Source organism: Mesocricetus auratus, unplaced genomic scaffold, assembly GCF_017639785.1.
Source record: "Mesocricetus auratus isolate SY011 unplaced genomic scaffold, BCM_Maur_2.0 Super-Scaffold_100009, whole genome shotgun sequence".
In the NCBI taxonomy this organism is placed as follows: Eukaryota; Metazoa; Chordata; class Mammalia; order Rodentia; family Cricetidae; genus Mesocricetus; species Mesocricetus auratus.
In genome coordinates this window covers 52,589,168-52,608,064 of record NW_024429193.1, presented here as the reverse complement: position 1 = coordinate 52,608,064, position 18,897 = coordinate 52,589,168, and the positions used below count along the sequence as shown (strand labels likewise).

The following is an 18,897-nucleotide window of genomic DNA, read 5'->3' as shown; positions in this document are numbered from 1 at the left end:
TGATTAAAAAATTATAACATAGCCTGTAGGTGAGATTGCTCAGTGGTTAAAAACACTTGCTGTGCAGTCATGAGGCCTGGAGTTTGGGGTCTTGCAAACATTTGTAACTCCAGGTCAGAGATCTGATGCCCACTTACAGCCTTTGCACATATGAAGGCATACACACCACACATGTGTATATACATTAACAGACACATAAGCATATCTTTAAAAAATTATACAGCCAATGATGGAGCAAGTAAGATAAAGATGGAAAAGTGTTAGGAATTTAATTGGAAACATTTCAAGACCAGTACTTTGCAAAACATTGGGGTGGTGGTGGACTTTTAAGTATTGTAAATTATAGCTTTTCTTTAGAACCTTGCTATCAAAATGTGCTTGAGTATTTTTGGCATCACCATGGTGCTTGTTAGAAATGTATGCACTTTCTTTTACTGAGATTTTCCAAATCAAAATATGCTTGTTGGAAGATTCCTTAGACGATTCTATGCACATGAGGGCTCACTAAACACTGCTTTTAAAGTTTTGTCTTCTAGCAGAAGGAGGTTGTTAACATAAACAGCACATTCCAGGAAGGATTTACCTAATAAATGTTAAGGATGGTAGGTTAAATAGAGGTAGACAATAAATGGCTACAATATGGGCTTAAGATATCCTAAGATAGTTTGGGAACTGCCTCATTCCAGATTGCCACAAATCACAGCATTCTTAGCAGCCTTTTAGAATCTTTACCTTAACATGGACACCTCTTTTTTCTCCCCTGAGAACTTCAGCTCATGAAATAAACTGTAGGCTTGTTTTGTGTGAGAAAAGTTAGAACTTCTATTACTTTGATATTCTTAAATTATTGTATTGGGTCAAGCTAGGATCCATGTATGGGTTGTTTTTGAACATTTAGTAATCCGCAAATTTTTTAACACTCCAGGAGGTAAGTTCATTATGCCAATTGTAAATCCAAGCTGATCCTTGTTTGATTACTTAGCTTCTAGGGACTGCTAAAGGTTAGCTTTGTAAATTTAAATATCTAAAAGAATATGCATGTATTAAGATGATAAGATTTTTTTAATAATTCTGTATTAGTATTCATTTCTAATTTTTAGTTGGTCATTGGCAAAGTACCAGTTTTGACCAAAAATGTTTGAATGTCAGTGGAATCTTTAGATCAGTTAATGAAGAAATAACATAGAAAATAACATAGGAAAAAGACTTCTTTCCTTAAAAATTTTATCCATATACACTTTGGGAATAAACTTTTAACTAGGGGTAAATTATAGTATTGCATATTTGAAAACTCTTTTTAGTGATTTTAGGCTGAGTTGTTACAGCTCCACAATAAAGTCTTCAGTCCTTAGCTTCCTACTTTATAGGAAGGAGTCCTGTGGGAGGAATTGATAAAAGTTCGAATTGTTTAGTCCTTTTAAAAAGACTACAGGATTTTAGGAAAGAGGAAGTCATCTTCAAGTCCTTGTTTCCTATATGGATGGCAGTGTTTTGGCTTTCATCTTCCCAAGACTAAATAATGGTAGATCCTTAACAAGGAATTGTTTTTTCCTCTCCATGTGAATGGAACGGAAGTTTAGGGCTCAGGGCTTAGCAAACTATAATGTGCATATAATTCAACTGAGAATCTTTTTTTTTTTTTTTTTTTTTTTGGTTTTATGAGACAAGGTTTCTCTGTATTGTTTTGGAGGCTGTCGGTCCAGCCTGGCCTCGAACTCACAGAGATCCGCCTGCCTCTGCCTCCCGAGTGCTGGGATTAAAGACATGTGCCACCACTGCCCGGCTCAACTGAGAATCTTACTATATCTTAATGTGAATTGGTGTTTTGTCTGCATATGTGTCTGTGCATTGTGCATACGCCTAATGTCTGCAGAGATCAGAGAAGGTGTCAGATACCTTGAAACTGGAGTTAAAGATGGTCAGAGCTGCTATGTGGGTACTGGGAATGGAACCCAGATCCTCTCGAAGAGCAGCCAATATAGCCTACATTTCTAACACTCTGGGGTACTGTTGATGACTCTAAAAAGCCACAGGTCTTAAAATCTATATATGACTTGTACATGAAAACAGTAACAAAACTAACAATATATAGAGTGATATTAAACATCACTGAGATGGCTCATTTTATAACAACTAAATGGTTGAAGGGTGTACATGAAGAAGGATGATGGGTGTATATTTTGCAGGGCAAATGTTCATATTTTAAGTTTTGGTATTTTTTTTCTCAAAGATTTTCTGTACTTATGATTGAAAATCTCACTGAAGGGCGTACTTTAAAAAATGTACTTAGATAGGTTTTTCACTGTGTCACTGACCTGAGTAAGAGCATAACCTTTTTAGCTTTATTTTGGTAGTAGTACTTGCAAATGTTAATAGTAGTAATATTCTAAAAGAATAGTAACATTTTGTAGGATTGGACTATCCAGCTTTAATGTCTTATTTTAGAGAATAACAAATTATTTCCCTAACGTGTTAGGGTAAGGCTTGTTAGCTCCCTAACCTTTGGTTAATATATTGGTATTTTTAAATGTTGATAATTATGATGGAGAGTAGAATTAGTAAAATGGTATGTAATTGGGAAATAGGTAAACCCTTAAGGAGGTCAAAGCATTAGTGCATTGTACAAAAGGGAAAAGTAAATATTTGAAGTTGCTGCCTTTAGAAACTAAAATAGATGCATAGTAGGTTTGATTATTTTCTCTAGTTCTCAGTGAGGCTTGTAATAAACTCACTTTGAACCACTCAGTGCTTTTCCATGGGATGTTTTAAAGAATGTTTTTCTACTCATAGGTCACAAGGTTAGCAAGATTGCTGGCTTGCTTTTTCCTTTCTGTTTTTTAAACAATCAGCTTAAGTAGGCATCTTCCTGAAGTACAAGTTCTGTGGAACAGTTCAACCCCCCCCCAAGGGTTTTCAGTATGGTATGTTTCAAGCTTGGTGTTCTGAGTTTTAATGGATGGTTTTAGAAGTGAATACTGGATACACAGAGGGGTTTATTTAACTTTCAGAAGTGATACAGGATAACTGCAGTGTTGGGTTTCTAACCTAAGGAACCATATGTATGCTGATGTGTGTATACTGAGAGATAGTTGGTTAGTATTTTGTGGCTATTACAAACATACCAGGTTCTTTGAGTGCATGCTAAGCATGGTTAATACCACACCCTTCTTGCCTAATTTAAATTTAAATCCAAAGCGGGATTTTCCCTGTTATCTTCTGCTTTCATGGCAGCTTTACTTTGTTCTGCTCTATTCTCTTTACTTAACCTCCTTGCCATACTCCTGACAGGTTTTTTCCTCTACCCACTATGCTATATACTTAAGAAGTGATAGGATGATAGGACTCAGTTTGTTTTTTGCTTTCATTGAAAATGTCATAATCCTAGATTCTTTTGGAGATTCTTTTCATTAAATCTGGAGTGAGTCTTGAGATAAGTGACCCAAATGACTCAATTCCTATAATCAGGGACATTTGAGAGTCATTGTTTTATAGCACATACTACCTACCATATTGTAATTCTTTTCATTTGATATGTATATACAATCTAAGAATTTTATAACATAAACCGAGACATAATTGTGAATAACATCTATATGGTACAAAATTATTCTAAAAACCCTTTTTGGATTGGTAATTATTTGGTATTTTCTATCTTTATATGGTTTTGTGAAGGCTTGCAGCGTTGTTTAGGGAAGTCAGCTTATTTGCCTATTGCCTATGACTGTGAAAATTGATGTTGTTTGTATATGTGGTTTGTGTGTGTGTGTGTGTGTTTGGACATGTTTGTACAGGTCAGAAGTCAGTTATCATGTGTCTTCATCTTATTTTTTGATGCAAGATCTCTCACTGACCCTAGGAACTCACTAATTTAGCTAGCGTGGGTAGCCAGGCTAAGGATCATCTGTCTCCTTGCCAGCATTGGGATTACAGGTTTTTGGGGATCTGAAGTTAGGCACTCACTCTTGTATAGCAAACACTTTATGAACTGAGTCATCTCCCCAGTCCCTTTTCCTTTCTTTTAGAGAAGACACTCCCACTTTGCATTAATTGCTTTGCCTATTTGTGTGCTGGATTCTGACCCTCAGCCTGCTTCTTTTTTATTCATTCTTTTGAGACAGGGTCTCATGCTTTCCACACTGACTTCCAACTCAGTTTGTAGCTGGAGATGACTTTGAACTTCTTAGCCCTCCTGTCTACTTGTATGGATGGTGAGACAACAGGCAGTGCTGAGAATTGAGTCTCATTTCATGCATGTTAGGCAAGCACTCTATTAACTCACCTATTTCTTGAGCTCCTGTTTTTTTTTTTAAATAAGTATACATAATATAAGCTTTGCCATTTTGATCATTTAAAGTCTGTGATTCTGTATAATTATTCAGAATGTTATAATCATCATCACTGTCCATTTCCAGAGATTTTTTTCATCATTCCGAATAGACACTACCTCTTTGCTTAGGATCTTCAGTAATAATAAGCCATCCCCACTTCTCCAACCTTTGCTTCCTCCATTTTATAGGAAAAGGGTATAAGTTATATAAATGAATTACTGCTTTTTAATGAATCCTTTTCCTAGAAGCAGTGTTTGTCTTGAATTTGTAGTTTATAATTTTTACTAATTCCATACTTCGCTATGATGTATATTTTGAGAATCTGCTATGAAATTTGGGTTCTAGTACCAGAGTGATTAGCAACCTTGATCTACTATGGAAGGAGAGGGAGATGGATATGGGTGTTCACACTGTACTTTTTTTTTTTTTTTTTTTTTTTTTTTGGTTTTACGAGACAGGGTTTCTCTGTATTGTTTTGGAGGTTGTCGGTCCAGCCTAGCCTCGAACTCACAGAGATCCGCCTGCCTCTGCCTCCCGAGTGCTGGGATTAAAGGCATGCGCCATCACCGTCCAGCCCTATATTTTTAATCTGGTAGATGACCCAATGTCTTATCACCTTAGAAACTTGTTTATACTGGTAGTTACCCTGGTGACTCTTGTCTGTCTGACTCATGCCCAGTTTATAATATTGTAACTATCACTCTGGTTCTGGGAGCCTGACCTTGAGGTTTTGGTAGCCACTCAGAAAAAAAAATAGCCTCTGATAATCCTTATTTCTTTAGACGGAAGGCCTGCATTTGATATACTATCCTAAATAAGAAATAGGCTCAGACATTCTGTAGATTCTGTAGGCCACTTGCTCCAGATCATGTGGGACAAGAGAGAAACAGCACTCAGCAAAGCATGAACATAAAATAACTTACATAACTTTTACTACTACATCACATGCATTCTTTAGAATCCTAGTTTTGGTTTAATGTTTGTATGATAATTATGCTGATGCACAAGACTCTAGTTCATTGATTGTCAGCCTCTGTGTTGAGGGCATTGGATGCTACAATTCTCTTATTCTTGATATTTACTGTTTTATAATGCTTCTGTGTTGTAGTAATTACTGGACTAAATGTCTATTCACATGTATATCCTGGGATTTCTACTTACATTTTTTTCCCTCAAGATTTTACAACTGTTAATGAATTCAGTGACTCAAATAAGACCTCATATGTAGGAAGTCTTTGTTCTACTATACTATTTGGTGGTTAGTTCAGATAGGTATGGAGTTTTAGATTAGAGATAATTTTCTTCAATTTGTAAAGGTGCTGTTCCAGTATCTTTTAAATGTTAGCTGGGCAGTGGTAGTGCACACCTTTAATTCCAGCACTTGGGAGGCAGAGGCAGGTGGATTTCTGTGAGTTCGAGGCCAGCCTGGCATACCAAGTGAGTGCCAGGAGAGGGTCCAAATTTACAAAGAGAAACCCTGTCTGGAAAAACCAAACAAGCAAACAAAAAAACCCACAAAAAATCCTTAAATGTTTCTGTTGAGGAATCCAATGTTGTCAACATTTCTGATCCTTTTGGGGCTCTTCTCTTCCTATCATTCTCCCTCTATATTTGAGGTTTTCAACATTTTTTCATTATAAAACTTGAGACTATTAAGGGTAATTTGCTTTCAGATGAGATCTTTTTAAACTCTGAAATGTATCATGTGTATAAAGAAATGTAAATAAGTTACAAACAGCTAGATTCATGTTATGTGACCCAAGAATTGAAAATTCATCAGTGCAGTTGCTCTCTGTTCCCTCTGCCTTTTCTATATGGAGATATAGATTCTTCCATCTGAGTAGTCTTTCCTTCCTTCCTCCCTCCCTCCCTCCCTCCCTCCCTCCCTCCCTCCCTCCCTCCCTCCCTCCCTCCTTCCTTCCTTCCTTTTTTTTTGGGACAGGGTTTCTCTGTATTGTTTTGGAGGCTGTCCTGGAACTCACTCTGTAGACCAGGTTGGCCTCGAACTCACAGAGATCTGCCTGCCTCTGCCTCTAGAGTGCTGGGTTTAAAGGCGTGCGCCACCACCGCCTGGCCTGAGTACATTTTCTATTCTATTCTTTTTTCTTTCCCCCTTTCTCCTTCCTTATCTCCCCGATCCCATTTCCCTCTCTTCCTCTTTTTCCTTTTTCCCTTCTCCCTCTCCCCTTTCTCTCTTTTCTGCTGGGGATCGAATACAGACGCTTAGGTATGCTAGGCAAGTGTTCTGCCACTGAGCTACACTTCCAGCATTGATTCTTTGTTAATTTCTGTCCCTCAGCTTCCATTGTTTCTCTCTTTTTTTGCTGAGGTGTTTATTGTATGTTAGATCTCCCAATTGATGGTTTAATTTTCTTAATTTTTAAAACATTTTTATTACATCAGTCACATGTATTAACACATATATGGCACGTATATGTGAAGGTTAAAGGACAAGTTTGGGAAGTCAGAATTTTTTCTTTACAATGTTTGGATCCTGGGCCTTGAACTCAACCTGTTAGGCTTGGAGGCAGGTACCTTTACTCTTGAAGGATCTTCTTGGCTTTACTTTCCTTTTTTTGAGTGGGGAACTTGTATATTGCTGTGTCTGTTTTTAATCTCTTGGGCTCATGCTGGTCCTTATTTTTCTTTTATTATATATTTTTCTTTTTGTTCTACTGTAGGTAAACTTTAGCTAAAATGGTTTGAATTTGAGACACATCATTTTTGTTTGCTGTTGCTTTCAAATAGCTTTCTGTTACTCTACTATGGATGTATTGCCCTCTTATTCCTCTGGTGAAGTTATTTTAATTATACATTAATCAAATTTTCTCTTATGCTTTGTTTCTACAAATTTGGTTTGTCTTAATGTTCTGTTTCTGTTACAGGTTTTCTTCAAAAGTGATGTGGTGTTCTGTTCATATTTAAACACCGTAAAACTAGTCAGAAGCCCTGCAGTAGTCACACATGACTTAGTAAAGAATCCATAGCATTCTGAGCAAAGCTCCAATTATCAGGGTTTTTTTTCCTCCTGGGTGTTAATTTCTATAGCTAAGAACCATTACATTTTTTGCCAGGGAGTTAGAATATGTTGAAGTTCTCTCTTGGGACTCTTGGATCTGACTGTGGAAGAGAGGTGAAGTGATTTTCCTTTCTAGTCACATCTCCTCTGCCTCAGTCTTCAAAGGATGCATGTGATTACTTTTGGTGTCTATTTGCATAGTCCATCTCAGTATCCTTATTTATTCATACTTTCAAAGTAAGGTAACATTGGTTGTGAGAATTCAAACCTGCACATCTTTGGGGTTTTTACCCAACTTGTCCCATGCTTCAAACTCATGCTGTCCAAAACAGAAGACACCATTTTCCTAAAACTTCTCTTCCAGAAGAGAATAAGTAATTTTTTCCCATCTGGTTGCAAGGATACAGGTTGGTAGTAATCCTTGGTACTTTTTCCTGTTCTCTGTCAGATCCAGTCTTGCCCTAAGTCCTGACAGTTTACTCTCCTTGGTTCTTTCTATATATATATCTTTTCTCCCAACCCCATCTAAGATCAGTTCACCTCCTTCCTTTGCGCAGTTTTCTACATGGGATATTATAGACTCCTGATTCCTGCTTCTCTGAACACTTAAAAAACCCCAAAAGGCAAAAATGGGAGTTTGAGGATGTAACTCGTGATAGAAAGCTTGGCTAGCATGCACAAAACCCTGGGATGGATCCCAGCATGGTGTTAACTACATATGGTGGCAATCCCAGTACTAGCAGGTGGAGGCAGGAGGACCAGAAGTTCAAGGTGATCTTCAACTAACTACACAGTGTGCATTCCAGGCCATCTTGGGTTATAAGAGACCCTGCTTTAAAAACTGGCAAACATGGTTTGCCATAAAGACACATACTATAGTTCTATCTATGTGGGGGTGGCAGTGGGATCTTGAGCTCTAGAGTTTGAGGTTAGCCTGGACTTAAAAAGTAAGACTCCCAACTCTAAAACAAAGACAAAAGCAAGCTGAGAGCTTCCCCTTCCTTCAGACCTAATGGGTTACCAAGTGTTTTTTTTTTTCTTTTTTTCTGCCAGGGTTTCTCTGTTAAGCTCTATCTGTCCTGGAATTTACTCTGTAGACCAGACTAGCCTCAAACTCAGAGATTTGCCTGACTCTGCTTTGCGAATGCTGGGATCAAAGGCATGCACCACTATGTTTGTACACACACACACACACACACACACACACACACACACACACACACACAAAAGCTGTACACACACACAAATTTTGTCTCTAAGTTTGTTCAGATTTTAGCTTAATGTTACTTAAGGGACATTTTATAGGCTGGATTGAGATTTCATACTCTATGAGAGTATCCATTTTCTATTCTGAAGACCTTACAGTTTTAATTAAGTATTTTAGATTAGTTTATATCTTTCCTCACTAGATTATAAACTTTAAGGAATCAGGATTAGGTTTACTCTGTGTTGAGGGTAGTCTCTGGCATATAATATAAATTTATAGTATATGAATGATTTGGACTTTTTATAATCTTATTCTTTGCTTAAGATAATATAAATCTACTCCATTGTTCTAAAATTCTTAGTGTATTATAAAGAGAAAAGGTTTAATTTTCATTCAGTGTACTAGGGATTCAACAGCATCTGGCTCCATTTTGGGTGAGGATGACAGAGTGATTCATAAGAGGTGTCAGCTCACTTCTTAGTGACTTTCTGTGACTGTGGTACTCTTTGTAAGTGTTAAGTTTCACCATATCCCAGCATCACCACACTAAGACTGACCTTTAACACTTTGTGGTAGACAAGCCATGTTGCTCTCAAAGTATTTGAAGACTTTTGTGTTCTCCTGTAATCTTTTATTAATATTCAAAATGTACTTTTCACTTGTATTTTTCTCACTTGTATGGTTTGCAAGTCCCTAATCACCATAATTCTCTTTTGGCTGTAGTGTGATTTTTTTTCTTAAGTACAGGTCAGGCTATAATATGCCAGTGTCATCTGTCCAACCAAAATTACCATAACAAAGGGAATCCAGATATGGTGCCTAGGAAAGGAAGTTTTCTTCTATGACAGTCCAGAGTTTAGCGATACTGTTTCACTTTATCTAGGATCCTAGCTCCTTCTGTCTTTAAGTTTAGGCACTCTTTCCTTATTATATGCTTGGATGCATCTGGCTCTGTATCACCCAGGGCTCTGTTAGCAAAGAAAGAGGAAGTGAAAGACAAGATGGTTCCTTACTAAAATTGCACTTTTAACTTGTGTCCTGTTGGCTATAACTTAAACACAGGGTATACTTAGCTGCCAGGAAGCCTCGCTCACTGGCCACATGCCCAGGAAATTCTCACTAAAAAGAAGAAAGAATTCTTAGGAATAATTAGTGGTTTGCGTGTTTGGCATCAGATTCACACAGTTGGTACATGTTGACTGTGCTTATAAATGCTGTTCATAGTCTGACTTGTTACTAATTATTTAAATAACTAACAAAATTGCATTTATTAGAAATTTTAATGTAAGTGATAGTGTTGATCAGTAGCTCTTCTCTTTTCTGTCTCTGTTTGCCAGAGTATAATGGTTGATTACTTTGTTTCTAGCCTTAGCATCTATAAATTCACCAAGTGTTTATGTGAGGCATGATGTATTATAGATACACTGCAGTGAATGATGCAGAGTTTATATTTAAACACAGTCTGATTTCCCATGTGAATGCTTTAAATTGGGGTAGGTAAATGTTTTCTTTCCTTTTTGTTTTTCTTGACGTGGTTTCTCTGTGTAGGTCTGACTGTCCTGGAACTCACTCTGTAGACCAGGTTAGCCTCAAATTCACAGATCCCTCTGCCTCTGCCTCCTTAGTGCTAGGACTAAAGGCATGCACTACCATACCCAACTGCTAAAATTTTTTCTAAGGACTGCATAGTATTTTAGGACCATATTGCCTCTAATCTGGGGTGTATAAACTTTTAATATGAAGGACTACATGGTATCTGCCTGTATCTCAAGTGTTTACTACTTAATTCTGCCATTGTGTGTTAGTAGATAAGAATGGGTAGGATGTTTTCCAGTCCAACGTGGCAATCCTGAGTTTGGTCTGTGGGTTGGAGTTTGCCAATACCTGGTCTAAGTTAACAGCTTATGTTTCCTTCCTTATCAACCATTTGTTAACTTAACTAGTTCTTCAGTAAAGATGTGTTCTGGGTAATTTTTCTTCTTTTCTCAAACCTAATATTCTTGACCATTTTTGAAAAGTTATTCTTAGGTTATTGTAGTTGTCTTCTTGCTGCAGCTTAGCTGTTTTCTTTTTTTCCTCTTTCTCCAGTCCCAGCTGCTTTTCTAGATGGGCCTATAAATTTACAGCCCAGCTCTTTGACAGTTTATTTACTTGTCCTTCCTCAAATATTCATTTCCCCCTTTAGTTTTTGGCTCATTGTTTCTCTATATTCTTTCTCTCAAGTCTTACTAACTATAAAATTAAACTTTTTAGATAATACCAGTGGTTTTACTTGAGTGTGTATTTGTGTACCATGGTATGCCTGATGCTTGCAGAGGCCAGAACTGGGTGTCACATCCCCATTACAGAGAGTTGTAAGCTGCTGTGTGGATGCTAGAAATGAAATATGGGTGCTCTGGAAGAGCAGTTGATACTCTTTAATGACGGATTCATCTATCCAGACCCTGATTTTTTTAAAAAAATTTATTTATTCTTACTGTGTACATCAGTGTTTTGCCTGCATATATGTCTGTGTGAGAGTGTTAGGTCTTAGAGTTACAGACAGTTGTTAACTTCCATATGGAAGAGCTTCTGGAAGAGCAGTCAGTGCTCTTAACCGCTGAGCCATTTTTTCAGCTCCAGACTCTGATTTTTAATATCTACCTCTATTTTGTAACTATCTTAAACCTTAAATAATAACATGAAATATGAGTACTTTTATTTTCACTTAAAAATATATATGTAAATATAATTATGTAAATTTCTCCTTCTCTTTCCTTCCTCCAACGTGACCCAAGTACCCTCTTTGCCCTCTCCTCTCTTAAATTCATGGTCTGTATTTCTTTAACTGTTATATATATATATTCAACATGGTAAGTTCATATACTGTTACTTGTATGTATATGATTTCAGGTTTGACCACTTGGTATTGGTCAACCAATTGGGGAGTTTCTTCCCTGGGAAAGACTATTTCTCCTGCTCTCAGTATTTCTTGTTGCCTGTAATCCTCTGGTCTATAGTTTAGGCCCCATGCGATTTCCCTTGTCTATTGATGTTGTCCTTATTCAGATCTTATTTAGGTAGCCATGTTGGTAATATTCCATAGGTGTAGCTTCTCTGACATTTCTAGGATGAATGGTGTCACAAAAAACTTCGTGTTGTTTTCATCCCTCCTTCTGCTATGATCCCTGAGCCTGAAGTGTAGGAGTTGTGTTGTAGATGTATAAGTTGTAGCTGAGCATCACTGTTCATTTGTTCTGTGCATTTTAATTGGTTGTGGTTTTCCATAATTTTCTCCATCTGTTGCAAGGAGACATTTCTTTGATGAGAAATGAGATCTATTATCTGTGTGAATAAGGATAAATATTAGAGTGTATTTAGGAATTATGCTGGTTTAATAAAGTGGTTGTTGTAAGTTTCCACCAAGATCCATGCATGTACTTGGCTAGTTGTCCAGTAGAAGCATAATTTCCCTCCTGTTTAGCAGGCCTTAAATCCAACTAGAGAGTTGTTAGTTACTGCCAAGGTATGTGTGCAGCTATTGCACCCTTAGGGATATTGTGCCATGCTGTTATTGTAGTTCATAGGTGTCATAGCTAGTTGGTTGTTTCCCTCCCTTGGAATCTTTCATGGAACCTTCTGGTAACATGAAGGAAGCTTTCAGGTAAGGGTTATCTCTTGATTCTCCAGGTCCTATATCTGAAGTACATGGTGTCCAACAATAAGGACTTATCTTCAACTTCTGGGAGGCAACCAATGGCAACAACGATACACATAATGTTTAGGAGTCTCTCGAACATCACTGACCAACATTTGAGTGTCCTCTGCCTGACCAAGAGAAGTTGCACCTACAGATCTGACTGAGGAACAGTTTAATTTAGAGAATTAGATACAGAATGTAGCAGAGTATTATAATAAATTCGAATTATAATTTAAGCCACACATAGATAATATGTTGAATGAGCAATAGACCAACTCTGCAGCAAGAGGAGGGTGCCTGGAAGGAAGCTAAGACAACAGATGACTTTAAACATTGGGATTGTCTGTGGGAGGTCATTAGTGATCTCTTTTGGAGAATTGATGTGAGCAGATTCAGTGACATGAAAAGTGAATGAAAAAGTGAGGAGAGCTGCCTGGTGGTGGTGGCGCATGCCTTTAATCCCAGCACTCGGGAGGCAGAGGCAGGTGGATCTGTGAGTTCAAGACCAAGCCTGGTCTACCAAGTGAGTTCCAGGACAGCCTCCAAAACAATACAGAGAAACCCTGTCTCGAAACCCCCCCCCCCAAAAAAAAGTGAGGAGAGCTGATAAAAACAGAAACTAGAGGCAGATATTACTGAAGTAGTTTTCTTATGTGGGAAGGTATGTCTGGGTACATTTGGTGGCAAGTTGTAGGATTCTCAATTATAATTTGGTTTAAGGGGCGAAGGGTTTGTTGGCATCTGATTGGAAGCTTTCAGAAGTAGACCTAACTGATGGTTTGAATGTTTCAGGCCTGGAGCTTTGGGAGGCAGCTGGTGTAAGGACTAGGATAGGATAGGAGTGAGGGTAGACCTTCAGCTCTAAGTGAGATCTGAAAGAAACTTCAAGCTAGAGGGAGGGCTGAGACTCAGAAATAAACATAGTTTAGTAAAGCGATGCCAGGGCCTAACTTAGTGTAAGTAAAGGGATGAAACCGGTAAGGTTGTGGTTGTTTCGGAGCCTTTCTCTATGTATGCTCACTTAGTTTTCCAAAGACACTAAACATTACAGTGTCCAAAATCCAGTAGTTTTATAGCACATTTACTTACTTGTTGATGGCTATGCCACTAAGTAAGAATTTAGTAATATTAACTTTGGGCAGTTATTTGAAGACAGCATTAGTGTTCACAAAAGTGTGAGTCTGATAAGATGTGAAGGTCCTAATAAGCCAAGAAGCTTTTCTTTATGTGGATGAAAATAAACTTGGTTATACTTAGGTTCTCCTCTTCTGTCTTTTTTCACTCCATGTTCCCTTTGGGTTTTCTTTCTTTTCTCTTTTCAAACAGGAAGAGGTGATTTATTTTTATTCACGTCCCATCTATTGGCCTAGATACTTATATTTTTGAGCTGTTGGTAAATTGTGTGCTGGTAATAGCTGGTGTTTGAATTAGTGTGGTAACTTGATATCTTTTCTTAAGTGAAAGTTAAGCTAAGAAATATATGATGGACATGAAGGATTAATGTGGCTATGGTTTTTTCCCCCCTTTTGCCTTGCCAGTTTTACTACTTATTCTGTCTTTTCTCTTCAAAATAAAGTGGTTTCTAAAATTAAATAGCTATTATTAGTGAAATCTCTCTTAATATCTTCCTTTGACGTGTTGAACTTGTAGGGTGACCTTCACATTGGAATATTTCTGTTTGTGGCTGACATCACAGTATGATTGGGTGACTGCAATGGTTAACTTTGTCCAAATAACTGACCATTGAATTCTTATTATGTATATGGAATACTAATACTGGGAACAGGACGCAGTTCTCATTCTTCATAGTGTATTTCAATCCTTTTTCCCTTTCTCTTTCATTTATCTCAGGTCAACAGGACATACTGCTGTGGTACCTACCGAGCAGGTCCTATGCGGCAGATAAGTCTTGTTGGAGCAGTCGATGAAGAAGTTGGTGATTATTTCCCAGAGTTCCTTGATATGTTAGAAGAATCACCATTTCTGAAAGTGAGTATTTATTTAGATTATTAATGTTCTGGTCATTATTTCAGTAGACACTTAAGTATTAGAGTATTAAGTTAATCTTGCTAACTATAATTAAACTTTATACAATAGTTGGTGAAGAAACATTTAGAAAAGTATTGGTATTAAATACTTCAGTTATTTTTTCATGTTATTCTGCAATATGGCTTTTATTTATTCGTATACACATGAGAGATGGTTTTTAGTGCCTTTATTTGGATGGGGATAATCTGTAAATAGTTTAAAAATTTAAACTGTGACTCATTTCTTTGGTTTCTAGATGACTTTGCCCTGGGGTACACTTTCCAGCCTCCAACTACAGTGTAGGTCTCAGAGTGATGATGGGCCTATAATGTGGGTGAGACCAGGAGAACAAATGATCCCTACAGCAGATATGCCAAAGTCACCCTTCAAAAGACGACGGTAAACATGAATTTTGCTCAAATAAGCAAAACCATTCTTTTTAGTAGGTGACTTATTAAAGTGATTGTCAACTGAGCATGGTTTGGAAACTTGTCTAGATTTTTGAAGAATTCCTTTAGGTAAAATTTCAAGTTGTCAGTTTCCTAGTTCAGATAACCTCTTACATGGTCATTAGTATCCTGAGATATTAATTGTTTTTTTTTCTTAAAACTTGTATCCTAATTGCCTGTAGGATAAAAAAGCAAATTCTCCTCAGTGTGGTCTGTACAAGTCTTTGATAATACAGGACCTTTGTATTTGCTTTCATTCTCTCCTAGCTGCACTAAATTCAGTTTCCAAACCATTGTCTTCCATCGCGCTTTGCTCTTGCTCTGTTCTTTTTATTTGGAATTCCACCCCCTCTCTCACCTTCCTTTTTGCCTAGCAGGTTTATAAAGCTTCAGAACTTACCTTGAATGTCACCTTTGTGGAGTTTAGGACAAGTTAATCTGGCCTTACAACATGGTTCCTTCATGATTGCTCTACTATTTTTGTTTCTTAATAAATTTTCACCTCCTTGAGGTTAGGTACTGTTTTATTATCTCTGTCATCATGATGTGTTGTAGAAAGTCATGGTTTGCTGAGTGAAACGTACTGTTGTGCTGTTGTGTAAATCTGTGATAAATCATGTGCTGAGATATTTCTCTTTCATACATAAAAACAAATATAGATTTACTCTAGTATTTTAGAAAATACCATTCAGTGAGATTGAAAATAGTTTACATCTGCTTGGGCTATAGAAATAGCAATTTAAAATTAGGCTGTGAGTGGTGCCATATACCTTTAGTCCCAGAACTCCAGAGAACTCCAGAGACAGAGGCAGAGGCAGAGGCAGAGGCAGGTGGATCTTTGTGGGTTTGAGGCTACCCTGATCTACATAGTGAGTTCCAGGCTACTGGGGGCTACATATTGAGAGTTTGTCTCAAAGTAAATAATTAAACAGTTAAGAGCTCAAAAATGAGTTTTAATGGTTTGGTCTTTAACTTAAAACTCACAGGAGAATACTACTGGATCATAAAATAACTTTAGACACTTACGATGATCCATGAAAACCTTGGAAAAACTGAATATGAAATTTGGGGGTGTAGTTCAGTTCATAGACCACTTGCCCAACATGAAGGAGACCCTGGATTTCGCCCCTAGTACTGCATAAATGAGATACATTTGCAGTCCTCTTCTAGATGTTGTGGAGGCAGGAGAATCAGAAGTTCAATGACATCTTTAGCTACATAGTGAGTTTGAGTCCAGTCTGGGATACAGGAGACTTGTCTCACAAACAAACACAATATATTAATGTAGTATGTAAAACCAGACAATTAACCAAAACTTTTGCATAGTACTAGATGACAGCAATTTCTATTTATTATGGTGATGGATCTTAAAATCTAAATTCTTTCATACGATATATGCATTTTGCTGTATATTTCCAGAAAGAAATGAATGTTTGATGATTACAAATGTTTTTAAAAAGGAGAAAAAGACTAAAATTATGGCAGACACTCTATGCTAAATGGGTGTTCCTTTTTCTCACTTACTTTCTGCGTAATTAGATGAAACCCATTTTAACTTGTTCCTTCCTGCTCTGTCAGCTGTATTCACACATAATTTATTCTGCTTTAAACCATCATTAGATTTTTAATGCTTTATCAATAGGTGCATTCTAAAATTGGATAGATGGCAATGACATGTTTACTTAAGATGTAATTACTTAAGATTCAGGTGGTAGGCTACAAATTCATATTCTAAGTCCTGGTGTTATCACTCACAGAAAGAATATATAGATTTCTTTCCTCATGTCACATTTTAGTTTTATATTTGGATCGTGCTTTTTTTTTAAATTCTGTTTTTACTAAAGCTCATTATTATCCCTTTTGAGGCAGGATGTATACTTCAGTCTATTTTTGCATAATTTCTAGCTTTTTTTAATTGCTTAGGAAAGTTTACTTTCTTTTGGAACTATAATGACGTTCTTATCTGTGTGACTTCCTTATTGTGACCCCTCCTACAACTATTATGAAATCTTTTCTTCTCTTCATGTGTGTTTCTGTGTATTAGTGCATGTTTGTGTGTGGGTGTGTGCACACCTACCTGTGCATGAGTATTGACCAAAGGAGGGTGTTTAATGCCCTGATCTATTTATTACACTCCACTTTATTGCTTTAAGACAGGGTCTCTCAGTGACCAAGGTGCTAGGTTAGTGGTCAGTAAGCTCCAGTGATCCTCCTTTCTCCACCCTCATAGCACTGTGGTTACAAATGCACAAGTGTGGCCGTGCCTGGCTTTTTATGTGGATGCTGAGACCAGAACTCAGGTGTTTTTGCTTACACAGCAAGCACTCTTACCACAGAGTCATCTTTCTAGACTCCTCTTCCCCCCAAATCAGGAACTCTTTATAGAGTTTCTATAATACTATCAATGAGTTTTTTTATTTTTAATGAACTGATAGTAATTATGTATCTTATAAGATCCAGTGTGATAATTTGATACATATCTACAATGTATATATTGGTCAAATCAGAGTAATTAGCATTTCTATCCCCTCAAACACTTCTCATTTCTTAATGTTGAAAATCTTTCCACTCTTCTAAGTTTCTTTGAAACATAAGTAAGTTTTATAATTCACTTTACTGCACTATAGAAGTCTTCTAGAATGTTCTAATTAAACGTACTCATGTAATCTAACTGTAAAATTATTCTTATCTAATTTTATAGTTTCCATTTTCCAATCTCTTTATCCCCTCTTTGCTAACCTTCCCTACCTCTAGTGACTACTGTTTCTCTGTTTTATAAGCTTTAAGCTTTCTTGTATATACACCATTTATATCTTCAGCACCTTTGGAGATAGGTCTGTGTTCTGCTCAGTGTGAAGGGCTCAGCTGTAAACCTAAAACTTCCCAGCTAATGCTTTACTCCACCAACCAGTGGCCATTGTCTTCCTAGGTTTATTTCCTTTACTTAACACATTTTCAAGAATAACTGGGCGTTTGTGATGCACACCTTTAATCCCAGCACTCGGGAGGCAGAGGCAGGCGGATCTCTGTGAGTTTGAGATCAGCCTGGTCTACAGAGTGAATTCCAGGACAACCTCCAAAACAATACAGAGAAACCCTGTCTCGAAAAACAAAAAACGAAACAAAACAAAAAAAGGGTATGCTGAGTCAGTATATTCTACATATTTCTTTTTCTGTCATTAATTAATTGATAATTTAGTTACAGTATGGAGATTCATTTTCCAACGATTGTTATCACTGGATAGGCCCTTGCAAGGATTCTTGTCTGTTTCTGTGTCTGCGAGTTTTAACACATTCAATTTCCTGTGTTCAGTGTGTGTCTCCTCTACTCCCTTTTCCCTCTTTCCTTCCCTGCCCTTCTTTACCCTTTCCCTCCCTCCTTCCTTCATCCTCCCATTCCTTTTAGCTGAAACAGCACTCCCTGGTTTAAGTGCTCTTTCTTTCTTTCTTTCTTTCTTTCTTTCTTTCTTTCTTTCTTTCTTTCTTTCTTTCCTTATATACTTGTAATATCAGACATCCAACTTTAAAATACATATTTGATTTTTTATTTTATATGCATTGGTGTTTTGCCTGGTTCATGTCTGTATGAGGGTGTCAGATCCTGTGGAATTAGAGCTACAGACAATTGTGAACATGTGGGTGTTGGGAATTGAATCCAGATCTTCTAGAAGAACAGTCAGTGCTCTTAACCACTGAGCCATCTCGCTAACTATTGAGCCATCTCGCTAGCCTCTACGTGCCTTTTCTGTTACTGATCTCTTTGGTTTTATTTGGAAACATTTACTTGACATGTTTTCTTCTGGCATTGGTATTTTTAAATGTCATTATTGTGAATTTTGGTTGTTGTCAGTCTGCTATCTGTAGATAATTGGTTATTCTTTGGTGACCCATTCATACTTTGATTACATCTTTGTATTTACTGAAGATTCTATATTCCATTCAGCCTGGCAATAGATAGGTTTCACATTACAGTGAGTAGGTATAGAAGTGGATAACAAATGGGATGTCCAATTGTCTAGAGAATTGAGATAATCAGATGGCAAAGTCAATGTGTTTAGAAAAGAAGGTGCAGTTTCTTTTTTCCTTTTTTCCCTTTGGCTGAAACTTTGAGGATGGTAATGGCTATAAACAAGAATTTTTGACTCAGGGTGATAATTAAAAAATATCCTATATATCAAGAATTCTAC

General features: G+C 37.1%; 1 protein-coding gene across 1 annotated transcript in view; it reads left to right on the top strand.

The window, feature by feature from the left end:
- Rsbn1 (round spermatid basic protein 1) overlaps positions 1 to 18,897 on the top strand; it is a 45,849-nt gene that overhangs the window by 17,646 nt on the left and 9,306 nt on the right. Inside the window, exons 3-4 of the mRNA XM_005076551.4 lie at positions 14,085 to 14,222; positions 14,518 to 14,660. Of these exons, the coding sequence (XP_005076608.1) occupies positions 14,085 to 14,222; positions 14,518 to 14,660 (281 nt within the window). The remainder of the gene's footprint in view (positions 1 to 14,084; positions 14,223 to 14,517; positions 14,661 to 18,897) is intronic.